The sequence below is a fragment of the Sarcophilus harrisii genome, chromosome 3 (assembly GCF_902635505.1).
Source record: "Sarcophilus harrisii chromosome 3, mSarHar1.11, whole genome shotgun sequence".
Classification (NCBI taxonomy): Eukaryota; Metazoa; Chordata; class Mammalia; order Dasyuromorphia; family Dasyuridae; genus Sarcophilus; species Sarcophilus harrisii.
In genome coordinates, this window is record NC_045428.1 from 28,059,511 (window position 1) to 28,087,217 (window position 27,707).

At 45.3% G+C, this 27,707-nt stretch overlaps 1 protein-coding gene across 1 annotated transcript; it reads left to right on the forward strand.

Moving 5' to 3' along the window:
- The first annotated feature begins 61 nt into the window (after positions 1–61).
- Positions 62–27,702, forward strand: GPR160 (G protein-coupled receptor 160). Its single transcript, XM_031957644.1, has 2 exons — positions 62–373; positions 26,134–27,702. Exon 2 carries the CDS (start codon positions 26,202–26,204, stop codon positions 27,213–27,215), a length of 1,014 nt encoding a protein of 337 aa, XP_031813504.1. The 5' UTR covers positions 62–373; positions 26,134–26,201; the 3' UTR covers positions 27,216–27,702.
- The last annotated feature ends 5 nt before the right edge of the window (positions 27,703–27,707 follow it).

Below are 27,707 nucleotides of genomic sequence, written 5' to 3' on the forward strand. Positions count from 1 at the left end.
CGGCCCGAGGAACACGAGGCTGGGACTGGGCGCCCTCAGCCAGCCCGCCTGCGGGGGGCGCCCGACCGGCCCCGGCCCCGGCCCCAGCGTGGGCGTGGCCAGGGCCGTCCCGCTCCTAGCGTGGGCGGGGGGTGGGGGGGGGGAGGGTCTCCCCAGCTCTGCCCCCCTGTCCTAGGGCGCTCCGAGCCCCGCAGCTGCCGGTCGCACTTCCTCGTGGAGCGCGGGGCGGGGCCAAGGCGGGGAGCGCCGCGGTCGGACGGGCGTGGCTCCGGGTCACCTGGCGCCGCCAGGTGCCCTGCCCCGCCGGCTGCGGCCGCGGCCCTTCCTTGGCGTCCTCGGGAGAGCCCCTCCGGACGTCCAGCTGCCTGCCGAGGTGAGCCCCGTCGGGAGCGCGCCGAGGACCCCGAACCCGGCTAGCCCGCGTCAGTGCGGGGGAGGAGCTGCAGGCGCGGGCGTCCCCCGGGTCTTCCTGTCCGACGGGGGGGCGCCAGCGCCCGGGACTGAGACCCTGAGTTTCCCCCCGCTCGCAGTCCCGAGGTGGGGTGGAGGAGGCTGGGCGCCGCGTCTGGCTGCGGGAGTGGGGGGGCCTCGGCGCCGCGTCTGGCTGCAGGGATTGGGGGGCCGCGGCGCCGCGTCTGGCTGCGGGAGTGGGGGGCCTCGCACCTGGCTACGGGGATGGGGGGGCCTCGCACCTGGCTGTAGGGATGGGGGGGAGGCTCGCACCTGGCTGCGGGGATGGGGGGGCCGCGGCGCCGCGCCTGGCTGCGGGGATGGGGGGGCCGCGGCGCCGCGCCTGGCTGCGGGGATGGGGGGCCGCGGCGCCGCGCCTGGCTGCTGGGGCTCCGCCGAGCTCGCCGGGGGCTTGTCTGCGCCCTCTCCGTGGTTGTGGCCTCCTGCGGGGGTCCCAGCGCGTGCGCCCCGAGCGTCCCCACCTGTTGCTCCGGCAGGACCTCGGCCGCTGCTTTGTTTCGGGGGTCCCTGTTGGAACTGCTCCGCGCCGGCGGCTCCCGTCCCCGCCCTGCAGAGCAGGCGGTACCCGCCGGCTGTGCCCTCAGGGGAGCGGTCGGAAAGAGCGGACGCCCCCGGCCCCTTTTTTGTTGTCCGGGGGGCAGGTCCTGGCCACACCTTTCCAAGAGAGGCGGTCTAGACCCGGGAGTTTGGCGGCGAGGGGGGAGGCTACCTGGCTGCGGCTTCGCGTTTGGGGATTCTGCGAATGCCGGGGTGGGGGGGCCCGAAGCCGTGGGGCGTGGCGGACCCAAGCCATCGGCCTCTCCCCTGCTTTGCCTTCCCCCCCCCCCAAGGGCGGAGTCACCCGAGAGCCCGCACACCTCCCACCGTTTCTTCGGTGTTTAAGAAAGTCTTGGAGCTGCCGATTCCCGGGGGTGCCGCAGAGCGCGCCTGGTCAGGACTGGACTGCAGTAGATAAGACCGCCTCGGTGGCTCGGCCGTTCTGGGCTCGGAGAAGGGCGTCCTGCCCCCGCTGAGCCCCTGCCGAGCCCCTGCCGTCGGTCTTCGCTGGCCGTGGCTGCCCGACCCCCGCATGCGCCCCTCCAAGGCCCGGGAGCCCCCTCCTCCCTCCCCACACCTTACTTCTCCTGGGTAATGCTGGAATACACTCCCCCGGCTTCACCCTCGCCCACTCGTCTCACCTGGGTCTCTGAACTCGGCTGAACCGCCTCCCCCTGGGAAGTGGCCAGGTCCTTAGCGCACCTCTTAGTCCCGCAGAGAATTCCGCCCTCCAGGAAGAGCCCGCCTTTGTCCTTGTTGGGTCCGCTGCCCAGTGCTTTGGGCTCAGAGAGGCGAACGCCTGTTAGCCCCCCCTTCGCCCTAAAAGGTTAGCCTCGCCGTCGTGCATTCTAGAAGCTGAAGGCTTCCTGCGCGGTTTCTGCTAAAGATTCACTTCTGGGGGGAGGTAAGGAGGTGAAGGGAGGGTGATCGCTCGTCTGCTCTCTGAGGCCCCTGACTGATCCCCGCTCCGGTTTAAGAGCTTGGGGAGACTAGCTGGGCCGCAGAGCAGCGAGTGGTTCCTGCTGGAGAGGCGCCTCCAGGGCGGCAAAGACCCCCGGGAGCGAGAGCTGGGAGCCGGCTGGTTATTTCCTATTTGTTATCTCGTTTGGGGGATAGCCACGCCTCGGTCCGATTGTAAGCTGCTGGAAGGGAAGGAGCTGCCTTTTGCCCTGTTTGTGTTTGTTGGCCGGTTGTCCCCTCGATTTAAAGGCAGCCGGGAGTCCCGCTGTTTGGGTCGGACCAAGCTGGCGTCCAGCGTTCCTGCCAGCGGACCCCAGGTGTTTGTGCCCACTGTGTACGTCAGTGGTCCTCAGAGGGTAGTCCAAAGACTTGCCGGGGTCTCTGAAACCTTTCAGAGGGTCTGCGCATTCGCAAGTAGCTTTCAGTATGACCCCTGCGAACAAACACTCTTCGAACAGATCCTCGATAGTTTTTTTTAACAACTTGAAGATACCGAGAACAAAGGCTTGAGAACCGCTGGAAGTGCCAGATGCTTTTCGAGGTGCTTGAGATGCAGAAGCCAAAGTGAGCTTCTGGGACCCCCGGGCCAATACTCTTATCGGAGGGACGACCTGGTCGTTTACAAACGGGAGCCAAGGAAGGGGAGATTTAAGCATAAACTCCCCAGCACATCCCCGCTTGCCCTGTGCCCGACTCCCTAAGTGGTGCTTTGCCTGTGGAAGAATGGAGAGCAACCCTCCGTGATCAGACACCTGGAAAGCAGCTGGAAGATGGCGTTTGGCCATTCATTCATTGAATTGAATCACTGCCGGGAGGAAGCTGTGACTTACCCATGAATCACAAGCCCTTCTACTGGGGATCCTGACAAAGGGAGTGACCTCAGAGGCCAGAATTTGAACCCAGAGCCGGGCTCCTTCCGACTTCTGCCTCTGTGTTCAGGTCGTAACTGTAGTTAAAAGAAGCAGCTAAGTTTTCTTTGTGTTGGTAAAAGTGTGCAGCTGGGTGGTGGGCTCGATGGTCAAGTTCCAGGATGATTAAAAATGCAAAATAACTTTATCTGCATCTTAACTGAGTAATATTGTTTCTGCTTCGAGGATCTGTGATTTCATTGCTCTGTGGTGACCTGCGATGCTGCTCATGACCCATCTGGGTCCCCCAGTCCTGCTCAGCTCTTGTCCACGTCCTCCCAGAGAACCCCTGGCCCCAGTGGCCACAGGGAGGTCCACCCTGTGTCCTGGCAGCCTTGTGTGATAGGAAAAATGCATTCCACTGTTGAGTATTTCTTGCTACGGCTTCCCGTTCCCTAGTAAAACCATCATCAAAAAAAAGCGCTCCCACTTTTTCATCCATTTCTATTCTTTTTCCCTTTCTGTGGGACTTTTTCATTCTGTTTTAGCAATCCATCTGAAGGCTCTTCGCTGCAGGAGAATAATCCTCCCTCTTTTTTATTGTTCTTAAGACAATCCTGCTTAGTTCAGTCTTTCATTAAGCTTAAAAGTATTTTTTCTTTTATTTCTTACTTCTGCTGTATTTTACAATGCCCCTCCCTCATCCTCCTAAAGACTTTTAATTCGGGGAAAGGAAGGAAGAACAGATGGGGGGCAGAGCAGAGAAACGGTTCAACAAGATTGATTAATGTATTAAAAAAGTGGGTCATTGCCAAGCTTGCTTTAAACTTTTTTTTTTCTCTTTGTTCCATGAGGTAATCCCCTTGGTCTGTGTTGGCTCCCTTGTGATAAGGATTGATTCCAATCAGAACCACAGGGTCCGTGTTCATATCCTTTCTTTAGTCCATCTCCCATTTTTTTTAATCGCCGCTGTGACATTTGAATAGGTTGGGATGGAGTTGCCTTTGTCACCTGCCCTACCTTGTTCCTCATTTTCATCCTAAGGTCTTGTTTCAAGAGGAGATGAATTGTTTACTATCATCAGCCTGGGGATGGTAGAATTAAGCTCTCTGGGGCATTGGTGGCTAATAGCCGTTTTATACAATTAAAATAAATGGGCTTCCACCTAGACTCAGCTGTAACATTTTCTCCTGCTCTCATTTTTGAGACTTAGATTTTAATTGTTAACTGTATTAGAAGAGCAGAGAGAGAAGTCCATAGAGGGAGAGTTCCTTATTATATGGCCAATTCTTATAGAGCCTGCTCATGCTCTCATTAGTGAGAATCACAGATATCATTATTATTATTACCCCCATTTCACAGAGCAGGAAACTGAGGTTCAGGCAGCTTCAGTGGCTTACTGGTAAGGGGCAAAAGCCAGATTTGGAACAATTACGCCGGAACTGACTTTGAGTCCGAGTTCCTTCTAATTCTTATCCTGTATTGTCAATCTACCTCTAAAGGAATCTCACCTGTGCCAAATCCTGTGACTGAGGGACTGTATACAACCATGGGTTATCTGTCAGGGACCCTCATAAAAGGGGAGAAGAGGGTGTCGCTATTCTCAGCTGAGGTGAACCCGGTGAAACATCCCCTCCAACTTAGTTTAGAAGGATTTAAAGAAACTAAGCAGGTTGATTTGTTAATTAGCACATCAGAATAGTCAGCTGTTATTATCGGTTGAAAAAAATCAAGGTATTATAGGTTTTCTCTATTTGCCTGAGTTTTCTTCAACTATAAAATGAGAATTGTAATAGGACCGAGTACCTCTCTAGGTTATTTCAAATGAACTAAAAATGGTTTTAAAAAAATAAGCATTTATTAACTTTAGTTCATTTTTTATTTCTTTCCTTCCTTCTCTTCTTACCCCCATTGAGGCAGAAAAGGTTAGTGATTTGATAAGAAGCAAACAGCCAGTGAGTGTCTGAAGCTGTATGCGGGGCCCTGTGCTGCCTTTAAGCAAGCAGGGCCAGGAGGAGCCTACGTTCTAGGGGAGAAGACAACCTGCACATGTATACACATCAATGCACGATAACTGGGGGCAGAGGGGAAACATGCGGCTGAGGGCAAAGGAGGAATGGTGCAGAAGAAGCGTCAGTGGGAGGTGGATTGGTAAGAGCCTTGAAGGATGGATGTCAGGGATGCCCCTAAGGGGGGAGAGGGAAAGAGGGAAGGGTTCAGATTTTTATGCAAGTGCCCAGAGAGGGAGCGTTGTATTGGAGGAACGGGAAGAAGGCTCAGTGGAGCTCATTATTCATAAGGCTGAAACACAGGTGACTAATGCAGAATGGTGAGACTGCTGTAGGGGAAATACAAAACCCAAATAACGTCTGAGAAGGGAAGACTTATCAACTGCCTAGACCCCCTCCTCCTCCTTAAGCCTTGTTATTTTAGAGCTCAGACACTTAGCATCTCTTGGTCTCAATTTCCCCATCTGTAAAATGGGACCATAATAGCCCCTACCTCCCAGGGTTGTTGTGAGGTTCAAATGAGAATAATTGTAAAGTGTTTAGCCCAGTGTCTGGCACATATTAATGTTGGTAATAATAATAATCTGCTGCCTTCTTTTTTTTCTCCTGGATACTCTTTCTCCCTAATTTTCCCCAATTCTATTTCCCACTAATTCTCCATTTAATGTGGGGTTCTTTTTTGAGAAGTTTTTCTTCTTCTGGGGATATGTTGGCAAATGTTTAACAGGCTCTCTTGGGGGAGGGGGAGGTGCACACCACACACTTTCAAGTTTAAACAGCATTGTGAACGTTTTCTCTATCACTTTCAAAACTAGACGGTCGGCAAAACAATAAGTTAAATCCTGATTTGGGGTGTGCCTATTTGAAAATATAATAATCGGCTCTTGGGGGCGGGTATGAGCCGGTTCTAGCATCCTGTCCCTTAGTAACCCCATCAGCCCCCATGGGTTCAATGACCTGGTTCCCAGATGGCTTTTCAGCCTTTCTCCCCAGGCTGTACTAATTGCCACCTGCTATTGGGCATTTCCAGTGGGATATCCCACAGAAATGTCCAACCTTATCCAAAGCAGAGCTCACTGTTCTTCCCTTCTCCCCCAGCTCTTAGACCCAGCTTGTGGGTCACTTGAATTTGCCATTGGGCTTTCAGGTTGGCGACGTCCCCAGTTGCCGGGTCTTGCCTTTTTTAATCTCAGTTTCCTGCCCACGTTCTCCTCGGCCCCATTCATTAGCTCGGGCCGTCATCATCTCTTTCCTAACTCTTGCCACCCTGCTTTTCCTGAAGCACAGGTCTGATCACGCCAGCTCTGCTCCATAAAACCCAGCGCTCTTTCTTAGTGCTAATAAAGCCCGAGCTCCTTTGTTTCTGACCTTTCTCATCCCTGGCCCCATTGTTCCGCTTGCACATGCTCCAGTTCCCAGGCTCTCAGTGGCGGTCAGTCCTTCCTGCCTGGATACTCTCCCTTCTGCCTTGCCTCTCGGAAGCTGGTCTCCTTCGGGGCTCTGCTCCAGTCCCATCTTTCAGATTTCCCAGCTGCCGCGCAGTCCCTTCTCATGTTACCTTGGATTCACTTTGTGCATGCCATTTGTTTGTATAGATGCGGGTTTATCTGCATTCAGATGGTTTCCTGCACCAGAACCTAAGCCCTCTGAGAGCCGGAAGCACTTCACTTTGGGGGTCCCTAGCACCCCACTGAGTGCCGGTACCTAGGAAGCCCTGTATCCACACATTGATTGAGTGATCTCGTAAAAAGATGCAGGAAAGCCTGGGGAGGAGGAGGAAGAGGAGAGCAGGTGATGAAGCTCCTGGACTCCCTCCCTGACGGCAGCGGTCGCCCTTTCAGGCTCCCCCTCTCAGGTGGACAGCCCTGGGCACCTTGGCCCTGATGGAGCTTCCTGGCCCCTGACATTGGCTTCTGGCCCTCCAGGACCTGCCAAACTTGACATTGTTTTGTAGGCTGGCTCTGAAGGAAGGAGATGGGTTGGGCAATGTTAGGGCTGGCAAGAAGTGCTTATGTCGATTTTACATTTGAGGAAACTGAGGAGTACAGAGGTTGTGACCTCCGTTAGATCCACTGGCCCAGTGTTCTCTGCACGCTAGTATCTCCAGCTGCCTCTGTAGATCTTGGACTTGATGATAACACGAATTCAAATCCTATCTCAGACTTTTACTGTGTGATCCTGGGCAGGGTTGCCTCGGTTTGCTCATCTGTAAATCAGGGAAAGTAAGGTAAGTGCTTCTACCTCCCAGGGATGTGAGGATCAAATGTTTTAGGAGCTTTGAGCCCTTAAAATGTAAGGGATATTGTGGAAAAGCCAGGCAGCCCCTGCCCCCCCGAGCTTACTCTTTGATGGGAGACCCGACAGGGTGGATTTTGGCTGTCCGTTCCGTGGAAGTGTCCTGTGGTCCTTGGGGACAGCACCAAAGCTTGATTTCATTGACAGAGATAAGATCTTGTCTGTATGAGAGGCCGAGGCCTGGTAAGGATTTTCTTGTTTGGGGCTTTTGTAGCTGCCCTCGTAGCACGGTGGGATGCTCCCAGGTGGGGATCCTAGGGGCACTGGGCTACAAGCCTTGCCATCCCCAGTGATCTTGGGTTTAAGGCCCTGGGTGGTCGCCATCAGAAACGAAGGGGAAATGGTGTTCAAGGGGTGGCGTGATTTGGGGTACAAGCACTCCTGTCTCCTCCTCATTGGAGAGACAGCTAAGCCACCCTGGGGGATTTGGGGGGATGGCAGCCCCTTCTCTTAGGAATTGCTTTCCTAATTAATGGCCGTCAAGGACTGGACCAGACCTAGGACTGGTGACCTGGAGGGCTCTGCCATGTCCAAGACTCCTATCTGTTTATGGCAGCTATTTATTACCTATGGTGGGGAGGAAGGTGGACCTCCTCAGCAAATGATTTCTCCTCTCCATGATAGCTCCAGGGCTAGAACTAATAAACATATAGCTGGTTTGGGGTTTTGTGTGTTTTTGTTGTAAATATTCTTATTTTGCACTTAAATATGAAATAAGAAAAAAAAACATCATGTTCACAGATCATGAGAGGATTCAATATAAAACGATAAATTTCTATTTCAAGAAAATATAGTATTTTATTATATAACATATAATAAATAGTAAATGCTTTCAAAGCTGTCTAGATTTTTTTTTTTTTTTTTGCTTTATTCTTGGTTTTCTTTGGTGTGTACTTTCTACTTTATTTTTCCCCTTTCTTCCTGCCTATCCTAAGGAAGGCTATAATTAAGCATGGATATATCCATAACTATGTATAAATATAGACATGGATCCACATAATACACACATATATAAGACCATACTATGTTTATTTCTACTGTCACCTGTTTCTCTGAAAGTAGAAAGCATTTTACTTCATAAGCCCAAGTCTTTTCCATATTTTTTCTAAATCAACCAGCTCATCATTTTCCTACACCACAGCAAGATTCCTTTCTGGAGTCAAACAGCATTTTCCTTTGTAGGATCTTTGAGATTAATTTGGGTATTTATAATAGAATACCTTAGTTGCTCAAAAAGTTGTCTTTAAAACCATTTCATGGAGGTCTTTCCATGTTTTTCTATTGAGCTCATCAGTTCTTCTTTTTTCTCAATAGTACTTTATTTTTCTAAATACATGGAAAGATAGTTTTTAACATTCATTTCTGTAAAACTTTGTGTTCCAATTTTTTCTCCTCTCTTCCTCATCCCCCCAAGACAGCAAGCAATCTGATATAGGTTAATCTCATTAATCCTCTTAAACATATTTCCACATTTGTCATATTGTGCTAGAAAAATTAGGCCAAAAGGTGGAGAAAAAAAAAAAAACTGAGGGAAAAAAAGAAACAAAAAAGGAGAAAATACCATGCTTTGATCCACATTCAGGCTCCATAGTTCTCTCTCTGGATGTGAATGGCTCTTTCCATCTCAAGTCTATTAGGATTGCCTTCAATCATTGCATTGATGAGAAGAGCCAAGCGCATCTCCATTGATCATCACATATCATTGCTGCCCTGTGTGATGTTCTCTTGGTTCTGCTCATTTCACTCAGCATCAGTTCATGTAGGTTTTTCCAGGCTTTTCTTAAATGAACCTGCTCATTTTTTATAGCAGAGTAATATTCCATAATGAATATGTGCCACATTTGGGTTTGCCATTCCCCAGTTGAAATCTGCCATTTCTAGTTCATTGCCACTCCGAGGAGACCTGCCATAAATATATTCAGAACATGTAGGTTCTTTTCCGTTTCCCCTAACCGTCTTGGGAAACAGACCTAATACTGGTATTGCCAAGTCAAAGGCCATAACTCTTTGGCCATAATTCCAAATCTCTCTTCAAAATAGTTGAATAAGCTCATAGATCTACCACTAATGAATTGAGGTCCCAATTTTTCCACATCCCCTCCAACATTTGTCAGTATTCCTTTCTACCATTTTAATCAATCTGGTAGGTATAAAACAGTACCTCAAAGTTGGTTTAGTTTGCATGTCTCTAATCAATAATGATTTAGAGTAGTTTTTCATATTTTTGATATAATTTTTTTTTTATTTCTTCATTAGAAAACTGCCTGTTTATATCCTTTGACCATTTACCAGTTGGGGAAATGACTTGTTTTCTTATAGATTTTACAAAGTTCTTTTATATTTGAGACATGAGATCTTTGTCTGGGAAACCTTCTATACAATTCCAACCCCTCCCCCCCAATTTTCTGCTTTTCTTCTAATCTTAGCTATATTTGTTTCATTTATACAAAAAATTTTAAATTTTATATAATCAAAATTATTCATTTTATATCTCACAGTACTCTCTTTTTTTGTTTTTTAATTGTTCATCTATCTGTAAATCTGATAGGTAATAATGTTGTTCTGTGTTTTTCAAATTTTTTTATTTTTGGTAATACCTCTTTATCTAGATCACGCATCTATTCTGACATTGTCTTGGTAAATGGTGTAAGATATTAGTTAATACAAATTTCTTTTCCTTGAGGCAATTGGGGTTAAGTGACTCACCCACGGACACATAGCCAGAAAGTGTAAGTATTTGAGACCAGGTTTGAACCCAGGTCCTTCTGACTTTCAGGGCTGGTGCTCTATCTGCTGCCCCTAAATAATGAATTCTTATCCCCACCAAAACTTATCTTTACACTTGTCAATGCTGCAGATTGTCTACTCTGTTCTACTGATCTACATACATACATACGTGTTTGTGCATATGTCTGACTAGATATATATATATATACATATTAAAACATAATCAGTAATGTAAATCTGTTTCACATTATTCATAATATTTATATTCATAATATCCATAAACTGTAAATCTGTTTCATATTAGTTGCCACACATATATGTTGATATAATATGTATATATATTATAAACAGAATGTAGAGTATATAGACTATCTACATATACTATATGTAATGTATAGATTATCCAGTGTATGGATTTGGGTCTTAATATAATCTATACAATTGAGATATATTTGTGACATGATTCGGGCAATGTGTATATATTTTAGTTCATCTATATAATTGTTCTTTTAATGTGAGTGGTATATTACATACACATACTAATTAACATTGACACAGTTATTAATAAAATATATAAGTATATATATGTATATTAGTATCATGAGAGAGCACCGAGGTCTGGAGGGAGAGGGCGGGCTCTAGCAGGGCCGAGAGGGGAGTAATTGGAGAAGGGATGAGCCCACTTTGATTAGAGAGATAGGGCTTTGGGTCCCAGGCAGAAAGGCGGGCTGAAGGTCAGATAGAGAGATAAGGCCGGAAGTGGGCAAGATTAGCAGGAGGAGGGGGTTGGGAAAGGAGGGGTAGGGCAGGAACCTTGGAAAACACTGAATTTGCTGTTCTTGCTGAGAAGGGGATAAGGAAGGGGAGGAGCCAGAGGATCCAGGGCCTCCAAATCCAAAAGGGGAGGGGGGAGGCATTGAAAGTTTCCCAGGAGTCAGGAGGATTTAGGCAGAAAAGTGACCTTTATGGAGTGACCCTGGAGGAACGGGCTTGTTAACCCATGTTGGTCAGGTGCCTCCTCTCACCAAGCAGTGGGCAGCTGGGGAACCTGAAGGTGAGATAAGGAAGGGCCTGCCTTCAGAGGGCTTCCTTCTCTCGGGGAACAGCCAGAGTCCAAGGAAGGGGAGAGGGGGGCTTCAGCTGTCTGATGTCTTGGGGCCAAAGCTTTAGGGGTATAGGTGTCGGAGGCTTTCCTTGGAGCCAGTGGAGAGGGAGAGAGTGGACATTCCAGAGACGATGGGAATAAGGGTGATCAGTGGAGTCAGGCCGGAGGGGAAGGGGACCAAAGCAAACAAAAGGAGGGAGTTATCCTTCTTCCTGACCCAGGAGGAGACGAAAGAGGGAGTGGGAAGACTGACAGTCATTTAAGCTATGGGGAAGGGAAAAGGAGTCCCCCGGGAGGGACTCACAGGATGAGAAAGTTAGACTTGGAGACCTGAGTGGGTGGAAAGGTTTCTGAGGGCTCCATCCCTGTGTGGGGTGAGCGCTGGCTGGCCTTAGGACCTTTCAGCTCTGTTGAGCAGCTCAGGAGGAGTTGGGCCAGGGGTTCCCGCCACCCTTCCTTGGCCAAGTGAATCTTTACCGGGAAGACACTGGGTTAAGCCCTCCCTATTGTGTGCCACGGCAATGATTTACTTAGGATTTTGGTGAAGCCGGAGTGGAGGGCAGAGACTGAGAGAACTGGGAGGGGTCAAAGTGTGGGCAGTCCAAGGGAGAGTCAAGTGGAGCATCTTGGGAAAGGCCGGTCCAGTTAGGACCAGAGCAAAAGTGGGCCCGTGCTGGGACATGGTGGAGGTAGAGCTGACTGGAGCTGGTAATATTGCAGAGCTATGAGGTCAGGTCTCAGAATTATCATTATTTGTTCATGATTATAATGATAAAGTATATAATTATAAATACAAATTATATTATATGTGATAAAATGTTAACATATACCATATAGTACATATAACAAAATATATCACGTATATCATATATAACATTATATAATGTTATATCAAAATATATACATCCAAATATATAATGTATGTCACATGACATTATATATAGTAAAATATAATGTATATCATATATAACAAAATATATAATATATGTCATCCACAGCATTATATAATACCATCATATGTTATACATATGTTATACATACTATCATATATATTATATGTAATATAATATAAATTATTTGTTAGTGATAATAACTGATATCTCTGTAACACTTAAAAGGTTTGCAAAGAGCTTTACAGATAATTCATTTTATGCTCCTAATGATTCTGGGAAGTAGGGCTTATTTTTATCCCCATTTTACAGAGAAGGAAACTGAGTAAAGAAAGTGATGGAGAAAATGTTCATATTGCAAAAGTATGTCCTGAGGATGTCCATTCCCCCATCTGCCTTTACTTACTGCTGTATGGACAGCAAACAGCATAGGAATGAGGAACCAAGATGATTGAGGAAGTGAGGAGACTGACCTGGCGTGGAGTGGAAGAGTAGTCCGGGTTTCAGAGTTGGGAGGAACCTCAGGGACCTTCTGTCTTAGAAGTTACCAGAAATAAACATCTCCCCTGCCGTCTGCCCACCACTTAGCCTTTGCTTTACGGTCTCCCGGAGGGGGAACTCTCTCCTTCCCTTTTTCTCTCCGTTCTCCCTTTATCTCTCCCCTCCCTATTCCTCTTTTGGAGGGCATTAAACTTCTACCCATTTTTCCTGCTTTGGCTGTCAAATTTTTTAATCTCAGGATTCCTTGATGCTCTTTAACATTATTAAAGACTTCCAAGAACTTTTGTTTATATGAGTTATGTCTATCACTATTTACTGTATTAGAAATTAAAACTGATAATTTTTTAAAGTAAGTTTTATTGATGTCTTTTTTTTTTTTTTTTACATTTTCATAGTTTTCTCCTTTTTAGAGAGCCATCCCATTAAAAGTAATAATTTTTAAAAACAAGAAAATGGGGAAATATTAGGACAACCAAATCAGTACATTGAAAAGTACAATCTGTCGCCACCATAGACTTTCTGCTTTCAGGAGGATTATCTTCTCATCTCTCCATTCAAGTCACTTGAATCCTTATAATTCTGGGGTTTTTTTTTCCCATTTTTTTCTTCTTCCCATTCATTAACATAATTACTGTATATATTGTTTTCTTGGCTCTGTTGACTTCACTCTGCATCAGTTCATACAGAGCTTTTCATGCTTCTCTATGTTAATCACATCATTTCTTACAGTGTGGTAATATTCCATTCCATTCATATACCACAATTTTAATTTTTTATGCATTCTTCAATCAATGGACGTCAGCTTTGTTTCCAGTTCTTGTCTATCACAAAAAAGTGTTGCTATAAATATTTTGGCGTTTATGCACGTTTTCTTCTTATGACTATTTTGGAGCTAATAATGGACTACCTCGATCAAAGGACATGGGCGTTTTAGTCCCTTTAGTTATGTAATATCAAATCGCTTTCCAAAATGACTGTACGTCTCACAGCTCTACTAACAGTGTATTAGTTTGTTTGTCATCCTCCAACCCTCTAACATGGATTGTCGCCATTTTCTGTCATCTTTGCCAATTTATTGGGTGCGAGGGCAAACTTCACCTTGGGGTTGCTTTGATTTGCATGTCTCTTATTACTCATGATTTGGAGCATTCTTTCCCATGGTTGTGAATACTTGATAATTCTGCTTTTGAGAATTGGTTGTTTATATTATTTGACGACTTACCTATGGAGATAAATTGATAGTTTAAAAACCATTTTACTCTTCTAAAAAGAACAGGAATAAACCCAATTACATATTAATATAATTAACAGATTTTTATGAAAAACTGTAGTGAGAAGAGTGGCATTTGGTTTTCATTTTTGCACATGTAAATCGCAAATTGTTTTTGCATTATGAGAGCAAATATCAGCACAGATGTTTCAGGATAAACCACAAAATTCAAAAAGTCATTCAACACTGAATATTTCATCACTTCATGTTTTTATTGCCAAGCATTCACATAAAAGGTCTGCTTTGATGATGATATGGGAAAAATAAAAGCAAAGTAACAAGTTGAGCCATGTCTAAAGATTTATCCATTTTTAAAGCAAAATTACAATTCTGCAGAGGAAATGTTAATCTGGTCTTCACGTTGGCAGACAATAGGAGTAAAGGGGGCGAATAATGATTTTGTATTGTTATTAAAATAGTTTTGACCTGGTGAGTGCCCTGAAAGGGTTTGGGGGACCACACTTTGAGAACCCCTGCTCCACGACACTAATAAAGAAGGAGACACACACAGTCGTATCACCAGGCTATCACCAGGTATTCAAATACCACTACTTATTAGGCACCTACTGTATATAGAAACATTGGGTTAGCCTTGATAAAATGTATGGTCTGAAAGAGATGGCCAAATTACCATTCTTTTAAATAACTCTTGTTAATGAAATGATTAAATTGTTCAAAAACCCCCAAAACATTGGATGGGGCTAATCAGCTTATTAGCATATATTCAGTGCTTGGTACATGGTAAGCTTTGGGGATAAAAACTAAACAGAGCTATAGTCCCTGTTTTTATAGGGCTCACATTCTAATGGAGGAGACAAAGAAAAACCTAGTGAAGTAATCGATGTTGAAACACTTTGGAACTTTAAAAGGATGGCAAAAAGGGAATTAAAGGAACATTGGTGAATATGAGGAGACTCTGTTATACCATAAGGGCAGCTAAGCGGCAGCTGGAATCGGGAAGATCAAATCCAGCTTTGGACACTCACATCTGTGGGATCTGAGCAAGTCCCTTCACCCTGTCTGCCTGAGCTGCCTCATTGGCACAATGAGCTGGAGAAGGGCATGGCCACCCACTCCCGTGTCTTTGCCAAGAAAACCCCAAATGGGAAGGGTCAGACGTGGTTGAAAATGACTAGCAAGGATATTTATAGCATCCCATTCATTTTCACAGTTAAGATTGTGTCTCTATAATCTATTCTCCTCATTTTCCCCCAGCTGTGTGTTTTTTTCTCAATGGTATTTTATTTTTCCAAATATATCTAGATAGTTTTCAACCTTCATTTTTATAAGATTTTTGAGTTTCATGGTTTTTCTTGCTTCCTTACTTTCTCCCTCCCCAAGACAGCAAGCAATCTGATATACATTTAATGTGTACATTTGTTTTAAACATTTTCATATTTGTTATATTATGCAAGAAAAATCGGACTAAAAGGGAAAAAAAATCACAAGAAAGAAAAAGGGGGGGGGAAAGAGTGAAAATACTCTACTTCGGTCCACCTTTAGTCTCTTTAGTTCTCTCTCTGGTGCAGATGGCATTTTCCATCCCAAGTCTGTTGGAATTGTTTTGGGCCGCTGTATTGCTGAGAGGAACCAAGTCCATCCTAGTTGATCATCCCACGGTGGTGTTGTAACTGTGTACAATGTTCTCTTGGTTCTGCTCACTTCATTCAGCATCAGTTCATGTAAGTTTTTTCAGGCTTTTCTGAAATCACCAGCTGTGTATTTTCAACAAGATTTTAAATTGTTTCCCTTTTTTCCCTGATATATTTTGAATTCAGGATTAGAGGTGATCCCTAAGCCAGAGAATTAGAATATTATTATTATTATTAAATTAGAATTTAATTAGAATGTGGGAGAATATAGGTTTCCTCTCATCCACAAAGATCTGGTTTCCTCCTGTGTTTCATCTGAACAGTAAGAAAGTGGATGTGATGGGTACAGGTTTTCCCCACTGATGCAATTTGAGTCTCTCCCATCTTTTAGTACAGGCCTGCAGAGCTTTTAAAATCCGTCTCTGTGTCTTGTACAATCTTCCTGCCACTTCCTTCCTGAAGTCTGGAAGTGACAGATCTTGTACCTCTCATATATTTGTCACAATCCACTTTTTAAATTTGGAGTCCAAGGCTTTCTTTTATTTCTCTTTAAATTCCGCCATATTTGGTGCATAAGCAGTAAATGAACAAGTCATCTCAAAGCCGCTTATTGGTTGGACTGAAGTTAGCGTCAGCCAAGGGTAAAAGTTGGGGGACAGAGGCTGGAAGAGGGGACTTGTGCTGGCTGTGGCTCGATTCTAAATTGTGCTCTGGGTTGTGGAAGTCTGACTTGTGCCTCTGCTGGAGGACATAGCACTGACTTTGGGGGGTGATCAGGAAAGGCTTCCTGGAGGACCCCCAAGCTTGAAAGGAGAGGAGGATTGAAAGGGTCAGAGATCAAGAGGGACCACAGGTCAGCCATGGTGGGACCTCAGGTGTCAAGTTGAGCTTGCAGCTGGTTTTTCCACTTGGACTGAAATGTAGACTTTTTGGAGGGGAGTAATAAGAAACTAGGGACTATTGGGCCTGAGATTTAGGGTATCAGCTCCCTCTGTTTTTCTTCCCCAAGGGGAAACTTCAGACTTTATTTTCCTATTCAAAAACTGGTGGGTTTTATTTTTTCTTCTTTCTAAAGCACTTTCAGACTCTCAACTTTAAGGACAGCGTGGTAGTGGAGACAGTCAGGATTTGTACTTAGGTTCTTAAAGAGGAAATCCTTCAGGATTAAGGATGCGGCCAGTTCTCTGAACTGTTTGGCAGTTATCAGCTGATACGGGCCTGCTGGATATGGGCCTGGCAGATTGTGGGATAGCTCCCCTTAGAACTGAGACCCTCACCCTGACTCACATCACACCTTAAAGGTTTCCTTGAAGGGAGGTGCTGTTCAGGGGGACCAAGGTGTTCGGCGCTTCAGGCCCAAGTGGAAGGGGTATTTTAAGTGGAATCGAGTGGATATTTGAAGGCTGGCAGAGTTACACAGGTAGGGAAATCTCTGAGTTCTGAAGTGTGGGGGGCAGAGGGAGGAAGCCATTCTACTTAGCAGAAATGTGCTTCATTTTAGACCCTATAACTTAGTGGAGAGCAAAACTCCTCCCTTCTTCCTCCTCCTCCTCTTGTCTTAATGTATGGACGTCTCTTCCCCAGCAGAGAGCAAAGACTTTGAAAGCACTGACCAGTTTTCAGGCTTATATTTCTTATATTGTTAATATTAACACCGGCTCTGGTATGAGGGTAAATCAGTAAGATTTAAGGGACTGAAGTCAGGCCCACAGCCTGACACAGGAGGTTGTAAGAGCTTAGGAAGGAAAGATACCCAGGATATTAATGATTTCTAATTCATATTTATTTTATAAATTCTAAAGATTTCCAAGTGCTTTCCTTGTGAAGTTGGTTGGATGGGAAAAATCAGTCATCCCCATTTTACAGATGAGGAAGATGAGGCTCAAGTGAAGTGATTTGCCAAAATTCAGACCCTTAATAAGTCAACCATCCAAGGCAAGATTTGAATTGAAGTCTTTGGACATCTAATTCACGTATGTGGGATGATCTTGTCAGAAAAGATCCTCAGGTATATTGCTGCCCAGGAAAAATGGCCTTTTTTGATAAACAGTAAGCACAGTGAGGTCTCAAATTCACTCATTTTTAGCCAGTTCCTTGACAAGACTCCAGAGGAAAGAAAGCATTCCCATTCCTTCTCATACTTGTTCTGCTTATTTTATTGATTGATTAATTTATTGATTAGCTCCCAGCTGCCCTTTGGGGGTCACTGGAGCCAAGTCTCTTAAAGCTGGATCTGAAGTAGACCCAAAAGGCCACTCGGCCCAACGGCCTCCTTTTACAGAGGGGGAAACTGAGGCCTGGGGATAGAAAGTGCCTTTCTTCACAAGGGTGCAGAATGAGAATTTTTCTTCAGATCCATTTCATCATCTCAAAAAGCACAGCAGCAGCAGTAGCAGGGACGGTCAAAATAATTTGTCATCAGCGCCTTTGTTTTTCCTTCTTCAGTTTTATCCTTCAGTGCCCTTGGAACGACTTTACTTCTTGAAACTTCTTTTAACAACAACAAGGCTTATTGCATTACCTCGTTAAAGAGAAAGCTCCCCACCGCCATTCTTTTAAAAATTGGTAAAAAGCAGGCCGCATCTGCCTCATCCTACTTGTCATTGTTTTGCGTTTTTAGGCATTTTCTTATTTTATTAGAATTTTATTTAGTCTTTTATTTGGGATTTTATCTTATCTTCACTAAAAGAAAAATTCCAGTGTGGATATTTTTTGCAATGAAAATAGTTTTGTATTTAAAAGTCCCACATCTCTGGCTCTTCCAGGAACTACCTGTGAATTTGTACAAATAACTCCCCTGCTGGGTCTGTTTCCTGACCTGGAAAAAGATAAGGTTAGACTAGATTACCTGTAAGGCCTCTCCCAGCTCCCAGCATTTGCCCACTCACATTCTCTGTCCCCCTCCCCCTCCTTCCTCCTCTCTCTCTCTGTCTCCCCCCCCCCCTCCCCCTCTCTCAACTCTGTCCTCCCAAAGAACACAAGAGACTTCAGAATGGTTCTGAGCTTTCAAGGGAAGCTGGGCAAAATAATGAATGTTTTAAGGAAAATAGTGATCAATTAGGAAATACAAGCGGTTTTTAGAATGACTTTTATGGAAATCCATTGATAGAGAATCTGCTGAAGAAAACTAGAAGTTCTGGGGAGGGTCCCGAAGGACCATAGAGCCCTGGGACTGGGACAGACCTTCCAGGGCCACAAGTGATGAAACCCTCTTACTTTTTTGTTCTCCGAGATGAATTCTATGCTTGACTTGCCCCTGCTGTCCAAACCACAAGTCAACACGTGATTGATTTATGTCTTTGACCTGCTTGTACCTGTAGCTTTAGTTCCTGGACCCGGAGTCCGAGATCCCTGGTTGAAAACCTGCCTCTGGCCCAAATTACCAGTGAGACTTGAAGCAACTCATTTTATTTCTCTAAGTCTCATTTTCCTCCCATATATTTGAGTATATAAAATTAGAAAATCCTTTTCCTGAACAAAATCAATGCAGCCAAGATAAAAAAAAAAGGAAAGCTGCTGATTGAGGAAAAAAGTTCTTGTCTAAGCCATTGCTGAGCAAAGTCTGATATCTAAGCTAAGTGCAAGAATTCTGGCTTCCTTTCACTTTCTTGAGGCTCTGAAACTATGGTTTGAGTCCCAAGATAAATAATAGGAAAAACCAGTACCAGGATATGCGACTCATTAAAGTTAACCTTGTTGACAAGGACTTAATCTTGACCTCCATCACCAGCCAACGTGATGGGAATGAGTTCTTATTTAAAGAGGGAAGGAATGCCTCGGTGGGGGGTGGGGGGTGGAGGCTGGGGGTGGGGGTTGGTGTCCATAAACCATTCAGAGACATTCAGAGAGCCGGAGATTGCTCCCATTAATATGTTGGGTAAATCCCTTATTTTGGATTTAAAGAAAAGAAATGGAAGAAGAATTCCATGAGCTAAAAATCTACATCAGAAGAGACTTACTATAGATGGATTAGGGCGTTCTGTTTGTGAACATATAATCCCCCACTTTTTCCCACTTCACACCTTTGAATTGGGAGATAATTCAAGGTTTATTTTCTAGCTGTGTGATTGGAAGCTCTTGTCAGTTAACTTCCCTATGCCTCCGTTTCCTCATTTGTAAAATGGGCCACCTTATTAGCGACCCACAATAAAAAAAAAATAAATGGTGCATAAGGTGTTGAGCTCGTTGAGCCAAAGCTCATCCAAAGTTATCCATGATCTCTTAATTGTCAGAATTAATGCCTTTTTTATTCAGTCATTCTGTCCTCTCTTCTCTCCTCCTTCCATCTGTACCTGTGGATTTAACAATCACTTTGATGCTATTGACTCTCGGATCTACTTAGCCCGACCCAACCTCTCCCACTGTCCCAAGGGCACCTTTAAGAAAAAAGAACCCTTTCTTTCCCCCAGCCCCCCCCCCCCCCCCCCCCCCCCCCCCCCCCCCCCCCCCCGCCCCCCTTCCTCCCTTCCCTGGTCCTGTGCCTCCATCCCGGTCATGGGCTCCCAGTCTGGGAGTCCTGCTCCCTTTCTCTCACCTTTTCCCATTTCTCCAGAGCCCCCTTCTCTCTCCTCTCCCATGCTGGGGCGGACCCCGTCATCTGCACCTGGCTTTGACAGTGGGTCTGTCAGCCCTCAGCCCCGTCCCTTGCCCGCTCGGCGGTCAGGGGGATCTCCCCCAAGCCCCTCCCTCAGTCAACTTCCGGGGCTCCCTATTGCCTCCCAGGTCCTTAAGAACTTCCCCACCCACAACCTTTCTAGTCCTCTTACATTTCAGCCTCTCCCTCCCCTTCAGTCCGGGGACCTCCAACAAGGCAGTTTGTCTCCCCACGTTGTCTCGGGAGTCCCCCATGCTGGGAACCCCCCCCCCCATCTCCTCTTCCAAATCCCAGCTAGGCCCTGCCTGGGGAAGCCTTTCCCCATCCCCCCACCCAGTTTCCTCCCCTGATTATTCCCAACTTAATTGCCCACAACTATTTGTACCTTCTCTTCCCCAGCCGGGACCGAACTAGAGTGTGTGTGGGGGGGTACTTAGCCCTTCACTCCGTGTCTGGCATATAGGAGGCACTTAATAAATGCTTGCTGACTCAACATGCGATGCTCCAACGGAAAGAGCGGGGCCCTGAGACCAGAGAGCCGGTTCCCCATCCCGCCGGATCTCTTAGCCCTCCTGCTCTGTAAATGTGAGACCCCCAGACACTCCCCGCCCCCCCCCAAATCTGGGCTTGCAGAAGCCATGGGGGGATGGGGGGGTCTGCCATGCGCCGAGCCAGATTGGGGCCCTGGGTGCTGGGGCACTGATGGGAAGAAGAAAGAATAAAAGGGAGCTCTGCGAGGGCAGGAAGCGTTTCCCCTCCGTCCCTCCCCGCCCCTCACCCAGAGATCAGAGCTCGGACCATTCATGCACCTGAATCCCGGGTTCGACTCGCAGGTGTCCCTCCCCCTCCCCCTCCCTCTCCCCCTCCCCCCGTGCCGGCGCTGCTGAGGAACGCTTTCAGGGGAGAGGGGAAGACGCCCGCGCGGAGGCTCCTCCCTCTCAGACTGCGAGGTTCCCCTCGCTCCCCCCCCCCCCCCAACCGGGACGGGCCTTCGCCCCGTGGACAGCGCGGTGGCGGCGCCCGTGACCCCCGGGGGCAGAACCCTGCCTGCCCTCCTGTCTGCCGGCCATCTTTCCCGGCCCCAGGCGTCCCGGAGCGGCGCGGGCAGAGCCGGAGGCGGCTGGGGGGCTCGGGACGGAGAGGAACCGGGGACAGACCTAATCCACTTAGGGGCCATCTGGGCTGCGCGGCGGCCCGGAGGCGGGGCTGAGGGCCTTCCCCTCCCCCTCCCCCTGAGGGAGCCCGCGTTTACATGTGGGGGGCGGGGAGAGGGATTAGGTGGTTTAGAATAATCTGGATTATAAAGAGTCCCCCCGGGGCTGAGCCTGGGAAAAGAAACCCTCCTGACCTCCCCCTTGACCCCAGCCCAGGCGCCCGGCTTTGACTTCCTGCCCCTCCCCCCGGGCGGGCGCCTTCTGTGAGCTGTCCGAGTCCTTGCGCCAGAGCGGCGGGTCCCAGCCGAGTCGCTGGGGGGTGGGGCGGGGTGGGAGTCCGCATTTCTTTGCTGCGCCCCCCCCCCCCCCCCCCCGGAGGGAGCGCCCCCTTGGGGCCGCCGGGCCCATAAATACAGAGAAGGCGAATCGTCTTCCCCAGGCGGGACCTCCCGGGCAGGAAGCCCGGGAACCGGCTCCCGAGCAAAGCCTCGGCCCAGGAGAGCTGGGCCGCGCCTCCTCTGTCTCACACGTGTCTGTGTGTGTGTCTCCCCTACACGTGGCGCCCCCGCAAACAGAACTGTTCCCTCAGGAGCCCGGAGGCGGCGGGGGAGGCCGGGGCCCGCTTCCGGAACAGCCGCGGGGGGCGGGGGGGGGTTCCTTGTGCCTTGTCTGTGGCCCCTGTGGCAGGGACACCCCCGCCCAGGGCGGGAAACTCCCCTGCAGACTCGCGAAGGAAGGCGCCCACAAAGGGCCGCCCGCTCTGGCGATGGGCCCCTCCCCCCGGCCGCTTGCTGGGCTCCCGCGCTCCCTCCTAAATCCCTGTGCTGCGGCTCAGACCTCCCCGGATAGACTTCTGCTCTTGGCTCGCCCTGTGCGGGTGTTAGGGGTTTTCCTCCGACGGGGGAGCTGGCCTCCACCCCGGTGTGTCTGTCCCCACTTCCTCCTCTCTGTTGGTCCCTCCCTCCCCGCCCCCTCTCTCTGTGCCTCCCCGTTTTCCCTCCCTCCTTCTCTTTGTCTGTCTCTCCCTCCCCATCCCCCACGGGTGACAAGGTCTGTCCCGGAGGCGGGGGATGCCTCCTTAGTCTGGGGACCCCAACCCCGGCCACGGAAGCTCCCTAGAAGGGAGACGGCGAGCAGAGGGGCGAGAAAGGGCTCCAAACGGCAGCCGAGGGGGCTTAGTGTAGACCCCAGCTCTGATAGACGCTGGCTCTGTGACTTCGGGACAGTCGCCTCCCAACCTGGGCCTCCCTTCCCTCACTTTGTGGTTCCTCTTCCGAAAGCATGTTTGCTGCTTACCCTGGTCCCTATCTGTCACTAGGCAGGAGAAAGTGCATATGTTCTGCCGTGACCAGCTATTCATTTTCATTGTCGAGATGGCTAAAAAACTCCATCCCTCAACAAGAGAGCTTGCCAAGTTCTCCCGCTCTCTTATGTTTTAAAAAAAGTTCCTTTGGGGGGCAGAGCACCAGCCCTGAAGTCAGGAGGAGCTGAGTTCAAACGTGGTCTCAGACGTTTAACACTTCCCAGCTGTGTGATCCTGGGCAAGTCACTTAACCCCAGTTACCTCAGGGGAAAAACATTTATGTTTATATGTAACTTTTTGTTACATTTCAAGTTTCAGATTATCTCCTTCCCTCCCCCGGCACGGCACCCCATATTAGAGGCCATTTTACACATACATATTAAACCACACTGTACATACTTCTAATGGTCAGATCTTTTTGGATGTGCCTTTTTGTAGTTTGCTTATTTATAATATTCAGAATCGTCATTTACAGCTTTTCTACAACATTCTCTTGGTTCTCCTCATTTCATTCTTCGTTATTTCAAGCTAGGTTTTCCATGCTTTTTCCTAAAAGCAACCTGCTGATCCTTTCGCATAGCACAGTGATATTCCATTCCCTTCCCATACTACAGCTTGTTTAGCTATTCCCCAGTGGCATCCCCTCGGCTTCTAGTTCTTTGCCACCAGAACGAGAGCTGCTGCAAACATTTTACAACCCGCCTGTTAGTGCTGTTGCCGGGTCAGAGGCTACACGGTTTTATAACTCTTTCGGCATTATTCCAGAGCGCTTTCCACAACAGTTCCACCAACATTGTATCAGCATCCCAATTTTTCCACGTTCCCCCCCAACAGTTGTCATTCTCCGTGTTATTTTAGCCAGCCTGATAGTGTGAGGTGTCACAAAGTTGTTTTAATTTGGACTTCTATAATCAGTAATGATGGAGTTTTTTGATTTCTTCATCAAAATAAACTTCCTATTCATAGTCTTTGACCATTGCTTTATCAGTTGGAAAATGACACATATTCTTATAAGTTTGACAACATTCTTTATGTATTTGAGACATGAGATTTTGATCTGAGAAACTATATAAATCTTCTCCCTCCCCCAATTTTTGCTTTCCTACTAATCTTAGCTACACTGGTTTTGTGTATGAAACCCTTTAGTTTAATGTAATCAATTTATTCATTTTTATATCTAACAATACTATCTTCTATTTATCCATAAATTCTTATCCCTATCTATAAGTTTAATAAGTAACATTGTTTACATTCTTCTAATTTTCTCCTATTTCTCTTTATGTAAATAACCATTTCAACCTTATTTTGGTAAACGGTATAAAATACTGGTCTGTGCCCAATTTCTGGCAGATTCTTTTTCATTTTCCCAACTTTTTTTTTTTAATCAAATAGGGGATTCTTAGCACAAAAGCTTAAATCTTTCCTTTTTGGCAAAGACAAGGTTACTATGATTTACTACTGTGTGTGTTGTATGTCTACTCTGTTCCACTGATTCACCTTTTTATTTCTTAGTCTGTACCAGATAGTTTTGATAATTACTGCCTTATAATGTTTAAAATCTGACAAATTTCCTTCATATTCTTTACCTTTTGTTCTTTCAATCGAGTTTTATCATTTTCTTGAGCTCAGTCAAAAAATTTTTTTTGACAGTTCAAATAGGATGAATAAGTAGATTAGGTAGGATTATAATTTTTATTATATTGGCTCTGTCTACCCATGAACAATTAATATTTCTCCAGTTAGTTATTGAAATGACTTTACTTTTTTAAAAAATGTTTTATAATTATGTTCATGTTACTCTTGGGTTTGTCTTGGCAGTTATGCTCCCAGATATTTTATATTCTATATATAGTTTTTTTTTAATGGGGTCCTTCTTACTATCTCTTCTTTCAGGATTTGATTGGTGATATATATATTAATTAACATATTTTATATCCTGATAACTTTACTAAAATTCATTGTTTCAATTAACTTTTTAGATATATTTGGAAAATCTATATTTAGAGATTGATCTGCAAAAAGATTGTTTTGCTATCTCACTGCCCATTCTGATGTCTTAATTTTCCTTTTATTCCTAGCATTTCTAATACAATACTAGATAATATTGGTGATAATGAAAATCCTTGTTTCACTCTTGATCTTACTGGGAAGGACTAACAAATGCTTGGTTGTGGTTTTAGATGATATTTTTTATCATTTAAAGGAAAAATCCACTTATACCTGTGCATTCAAGTGTTTTTAATAGGAATGAGTGTTGTATTTTGTCAAAAGCTTTTTTTGCACCTATTAAAAGCATGGCTTTTGTTACTTTTGTTATTGACATGATTTTGTTAATAGTTTGACCATCCCTACATATCCCTATTGTCTCCTGGATGATATTTACTCTGGATTTTTTTGCATTCTTATTCATTAACGAAATTGATCTATAAATTTCTTTTTCTCTTTTTCCTCTTCTCGATTTAGAAATCAGCACCATATTTGTTTTATAAAAGGTGTGTTTGGTGTAGGAGTCCTTTGCCTATTATTCTTTAGTATTGTTATTGATCTTTAAATATTTAGTAGAATTCACTTTAGATTCATCTGGTCCTGGTGCTTTTGGGTTAGAAAGGTCATTTATGACCTTTTCAAGTTCCAATATAGACTTATTTAGATATTCTATCTCCTATCAATCATGATAGTTTATATGTTTGTAACTATTCTTCCATTTCCCTTAAATTGTCAAATTTACTAGCATAACATAACTTATACCAGGTTGTTTGCTGTCTTTGGAGGGAGTGGAGGAAGAAGAGGGAGAAAAAAATTAGAACACAAAAAGTTTTGCAAAGGAGAATGTTGAAGACTATTTTTTACATGTATTTGGAAAAATAAAATACTAAAAATAAATTACTAGTACATAATTGAGCAAAATAACTCCTAATAATTGCTTTGTTTTCACCTTCGGTATATTCTTCACCTTTTTTCATCGTTGAAACTAATGATTTGGTTTTCTTTTTAAAAACTACATTTAAGCAATGGTTTATTGTACTGTGGGGTTTTTCCTTCATAAAACCAATTCCTAGTTTTATTGACTTGATAAGTTTCCTTACGTTCAGTTATGCTTACCATGTGATATGCACAAATAAAAAATGAAGTAGTATCTGCCTTTATAGAGCTTTCATTCTATTGAGAATGTAAATAGGCCCAGAAAAAATACAACTGTTTAGAGAATGAGGAAATTAAGAAAAGTTAAAATGAAAAATCTATCTTAGAGAGAAACTAGGTCCAGCCTAACTGTGTTTTGGGTAAGTAACTGCACCATCCTTCATTCATTTCCACTTCTGCCATGGAATTTTAGAGCTGGAAAAGACCTTAAGTTTTAAGTCAGCTGGACTCAGTCTTCTGACAGAAGATTCCAAGCATTCTCCATCCAACACTGTTCAGTGTTTTCTAGCACGTAAGCATTACTTGTAGCTTCTTTAAAGGCTTAGGTCATCCTATTTTCCTCATTCTTTCAGCTGTTTTGCTTCCAGACTAAAATGACATTGTATTTAATTTGTAGTGACCAGTCTGTGTATGTTTTGGTTTCCTTTACTAAAATGTAAGCTCCTTAGAATACATATATATATATACACACACACACATATATATATATGTAATATATATATGTCTTTGCTTTCCCAGCACTTAGTATTATGCCTGGATTAAAAAGTAGGTTCTTAATGAATCAAGTCAGTATCATTAGATTCTTATTTCTAAAACTGGGTTTGGTTATGTTAATGAATGGATTAAATTAGGTTGTACTAATAGTGAGATTTTCTTTGTAAAATACAATTTACATAATTTAAAGTTTATAATATAAATATATATATATATATATACACAATCATTTTCCTTCCAGGTAGAGAAAACAGCCACTCTTTTGTCATGTTCCATGTTCTACCAGGCCTATTGAACTGAAGGAAAAAAATGTATGTTTCTTCGGACAATCACACCTTTCCGCTCCCCTCATCTCCTGGGCCCCCGCTTCTGGACCCCAGCTGCATGGTACTCTCCATCACACTGGTGAAAACTTTCCTCAACATCCTGATGCTCGCCATTCGGAGAAAGGACGCCTGCGGCAGCCTTCTGGAATGTTTCTGCATGACTGTGGTCTTCGTTGATTTCTTGCTTCTGATGGTTTTATCTTTTATAGCTTATTTCCGGGACTTTGCCCTCTGGGGCGTTCGGTTTACAAAATACCACATCTGCCTGTTACCTCAGATTTTGTCCTTTGCCTATGGCTTCCTGCACTGCCCAGTCTTTCTTCTTGCCGGTGTGGATCACTACCTGAACATCTCAAAGACGTCGAAGGTTTCACCCTTGGGCCGAAACATCTTTTATTTCTTTACCGTCATCCTTATTTGGATAGCAGCCCTCGCCTATGTTTTGGGAGACTCCGTGACCTACGTGAGCCTGAGTAAACAGCCCCTTTCTTCCTACCACTGCCCTTTCTACGTTAGCATTCAAAGCTACTGGCTGTCTCTTTTCATGGTGGGGGTTCTCCTGGTGGTTTTCGGAACTTGCTGGTCTGAAGTCTTGACCATGACTCAGTCCCTTCGTGTCATTTCCTATATGAAGGAGACTGCCCTGTACTTTCCCTTTGCACCGGACTGGGATCCCATGGTCATCTGTAAAAAGCAGCTCTTGACCAAGCTTTTGATCTGTTTTCTTGGAACTTGGTTCCCATTTGTTTTCCTTCAGATAATCATTCTGTTTCTGGACATACGGATTCCAGCCTACGTGGAGATGAACATCCCCTGGTTGTATTTTATTAACAGTTTTCTCATTGCTGCAGTTTACTGGTTTAGGAGTCATGAGCTTAAGGTAACAGAAACAATTTTACACATGGACCCATACGTGAACTGGAATTTCTGCTTTATTCCGTTCACAATTCATCATACAGAGAAAACAGAAAAGACTGCAGCAGTAATAGCCTGTTAATTTGTTGCTGTGTTGGGTAATTAAAGCCCAGAACTCATTTCATTGTGATCATCTTTGTAAAAGGAGAACAGACAAGGAAATATAGGGATGACCAGGGATGTCACAGAAACCACTTGGGGCCACAAGCTAAAATGTATGGATGGGATTTGGATCGTGAAAAGTATGAAGAGATTTTGTCCCAGTATTCCAGTAAATCAGTTATCTTTTAAAATTTGCTAAACAAGAAATATTCCTTACATATTTTCTCTTTTGAAGTTTGCAGCTACTTCATTTTTTTCCCAGGAAGTTTTTGTGCTTCAGATGGAAATCTGTTGCAGAGCTTCAAAGTAATTTGATCGGAGAAATTGTCTGGATTAATGTTTATATTTCCCAGGTACCAAGTCCTTATGTAAATTAGAGACTTACTGACAACTTTGCAGGTATATGGTCTTTATTAAACATTGTTAAAAGGATTTGTAAAAGTCATATTGCCTTATTGGGTTTATGGGGAGG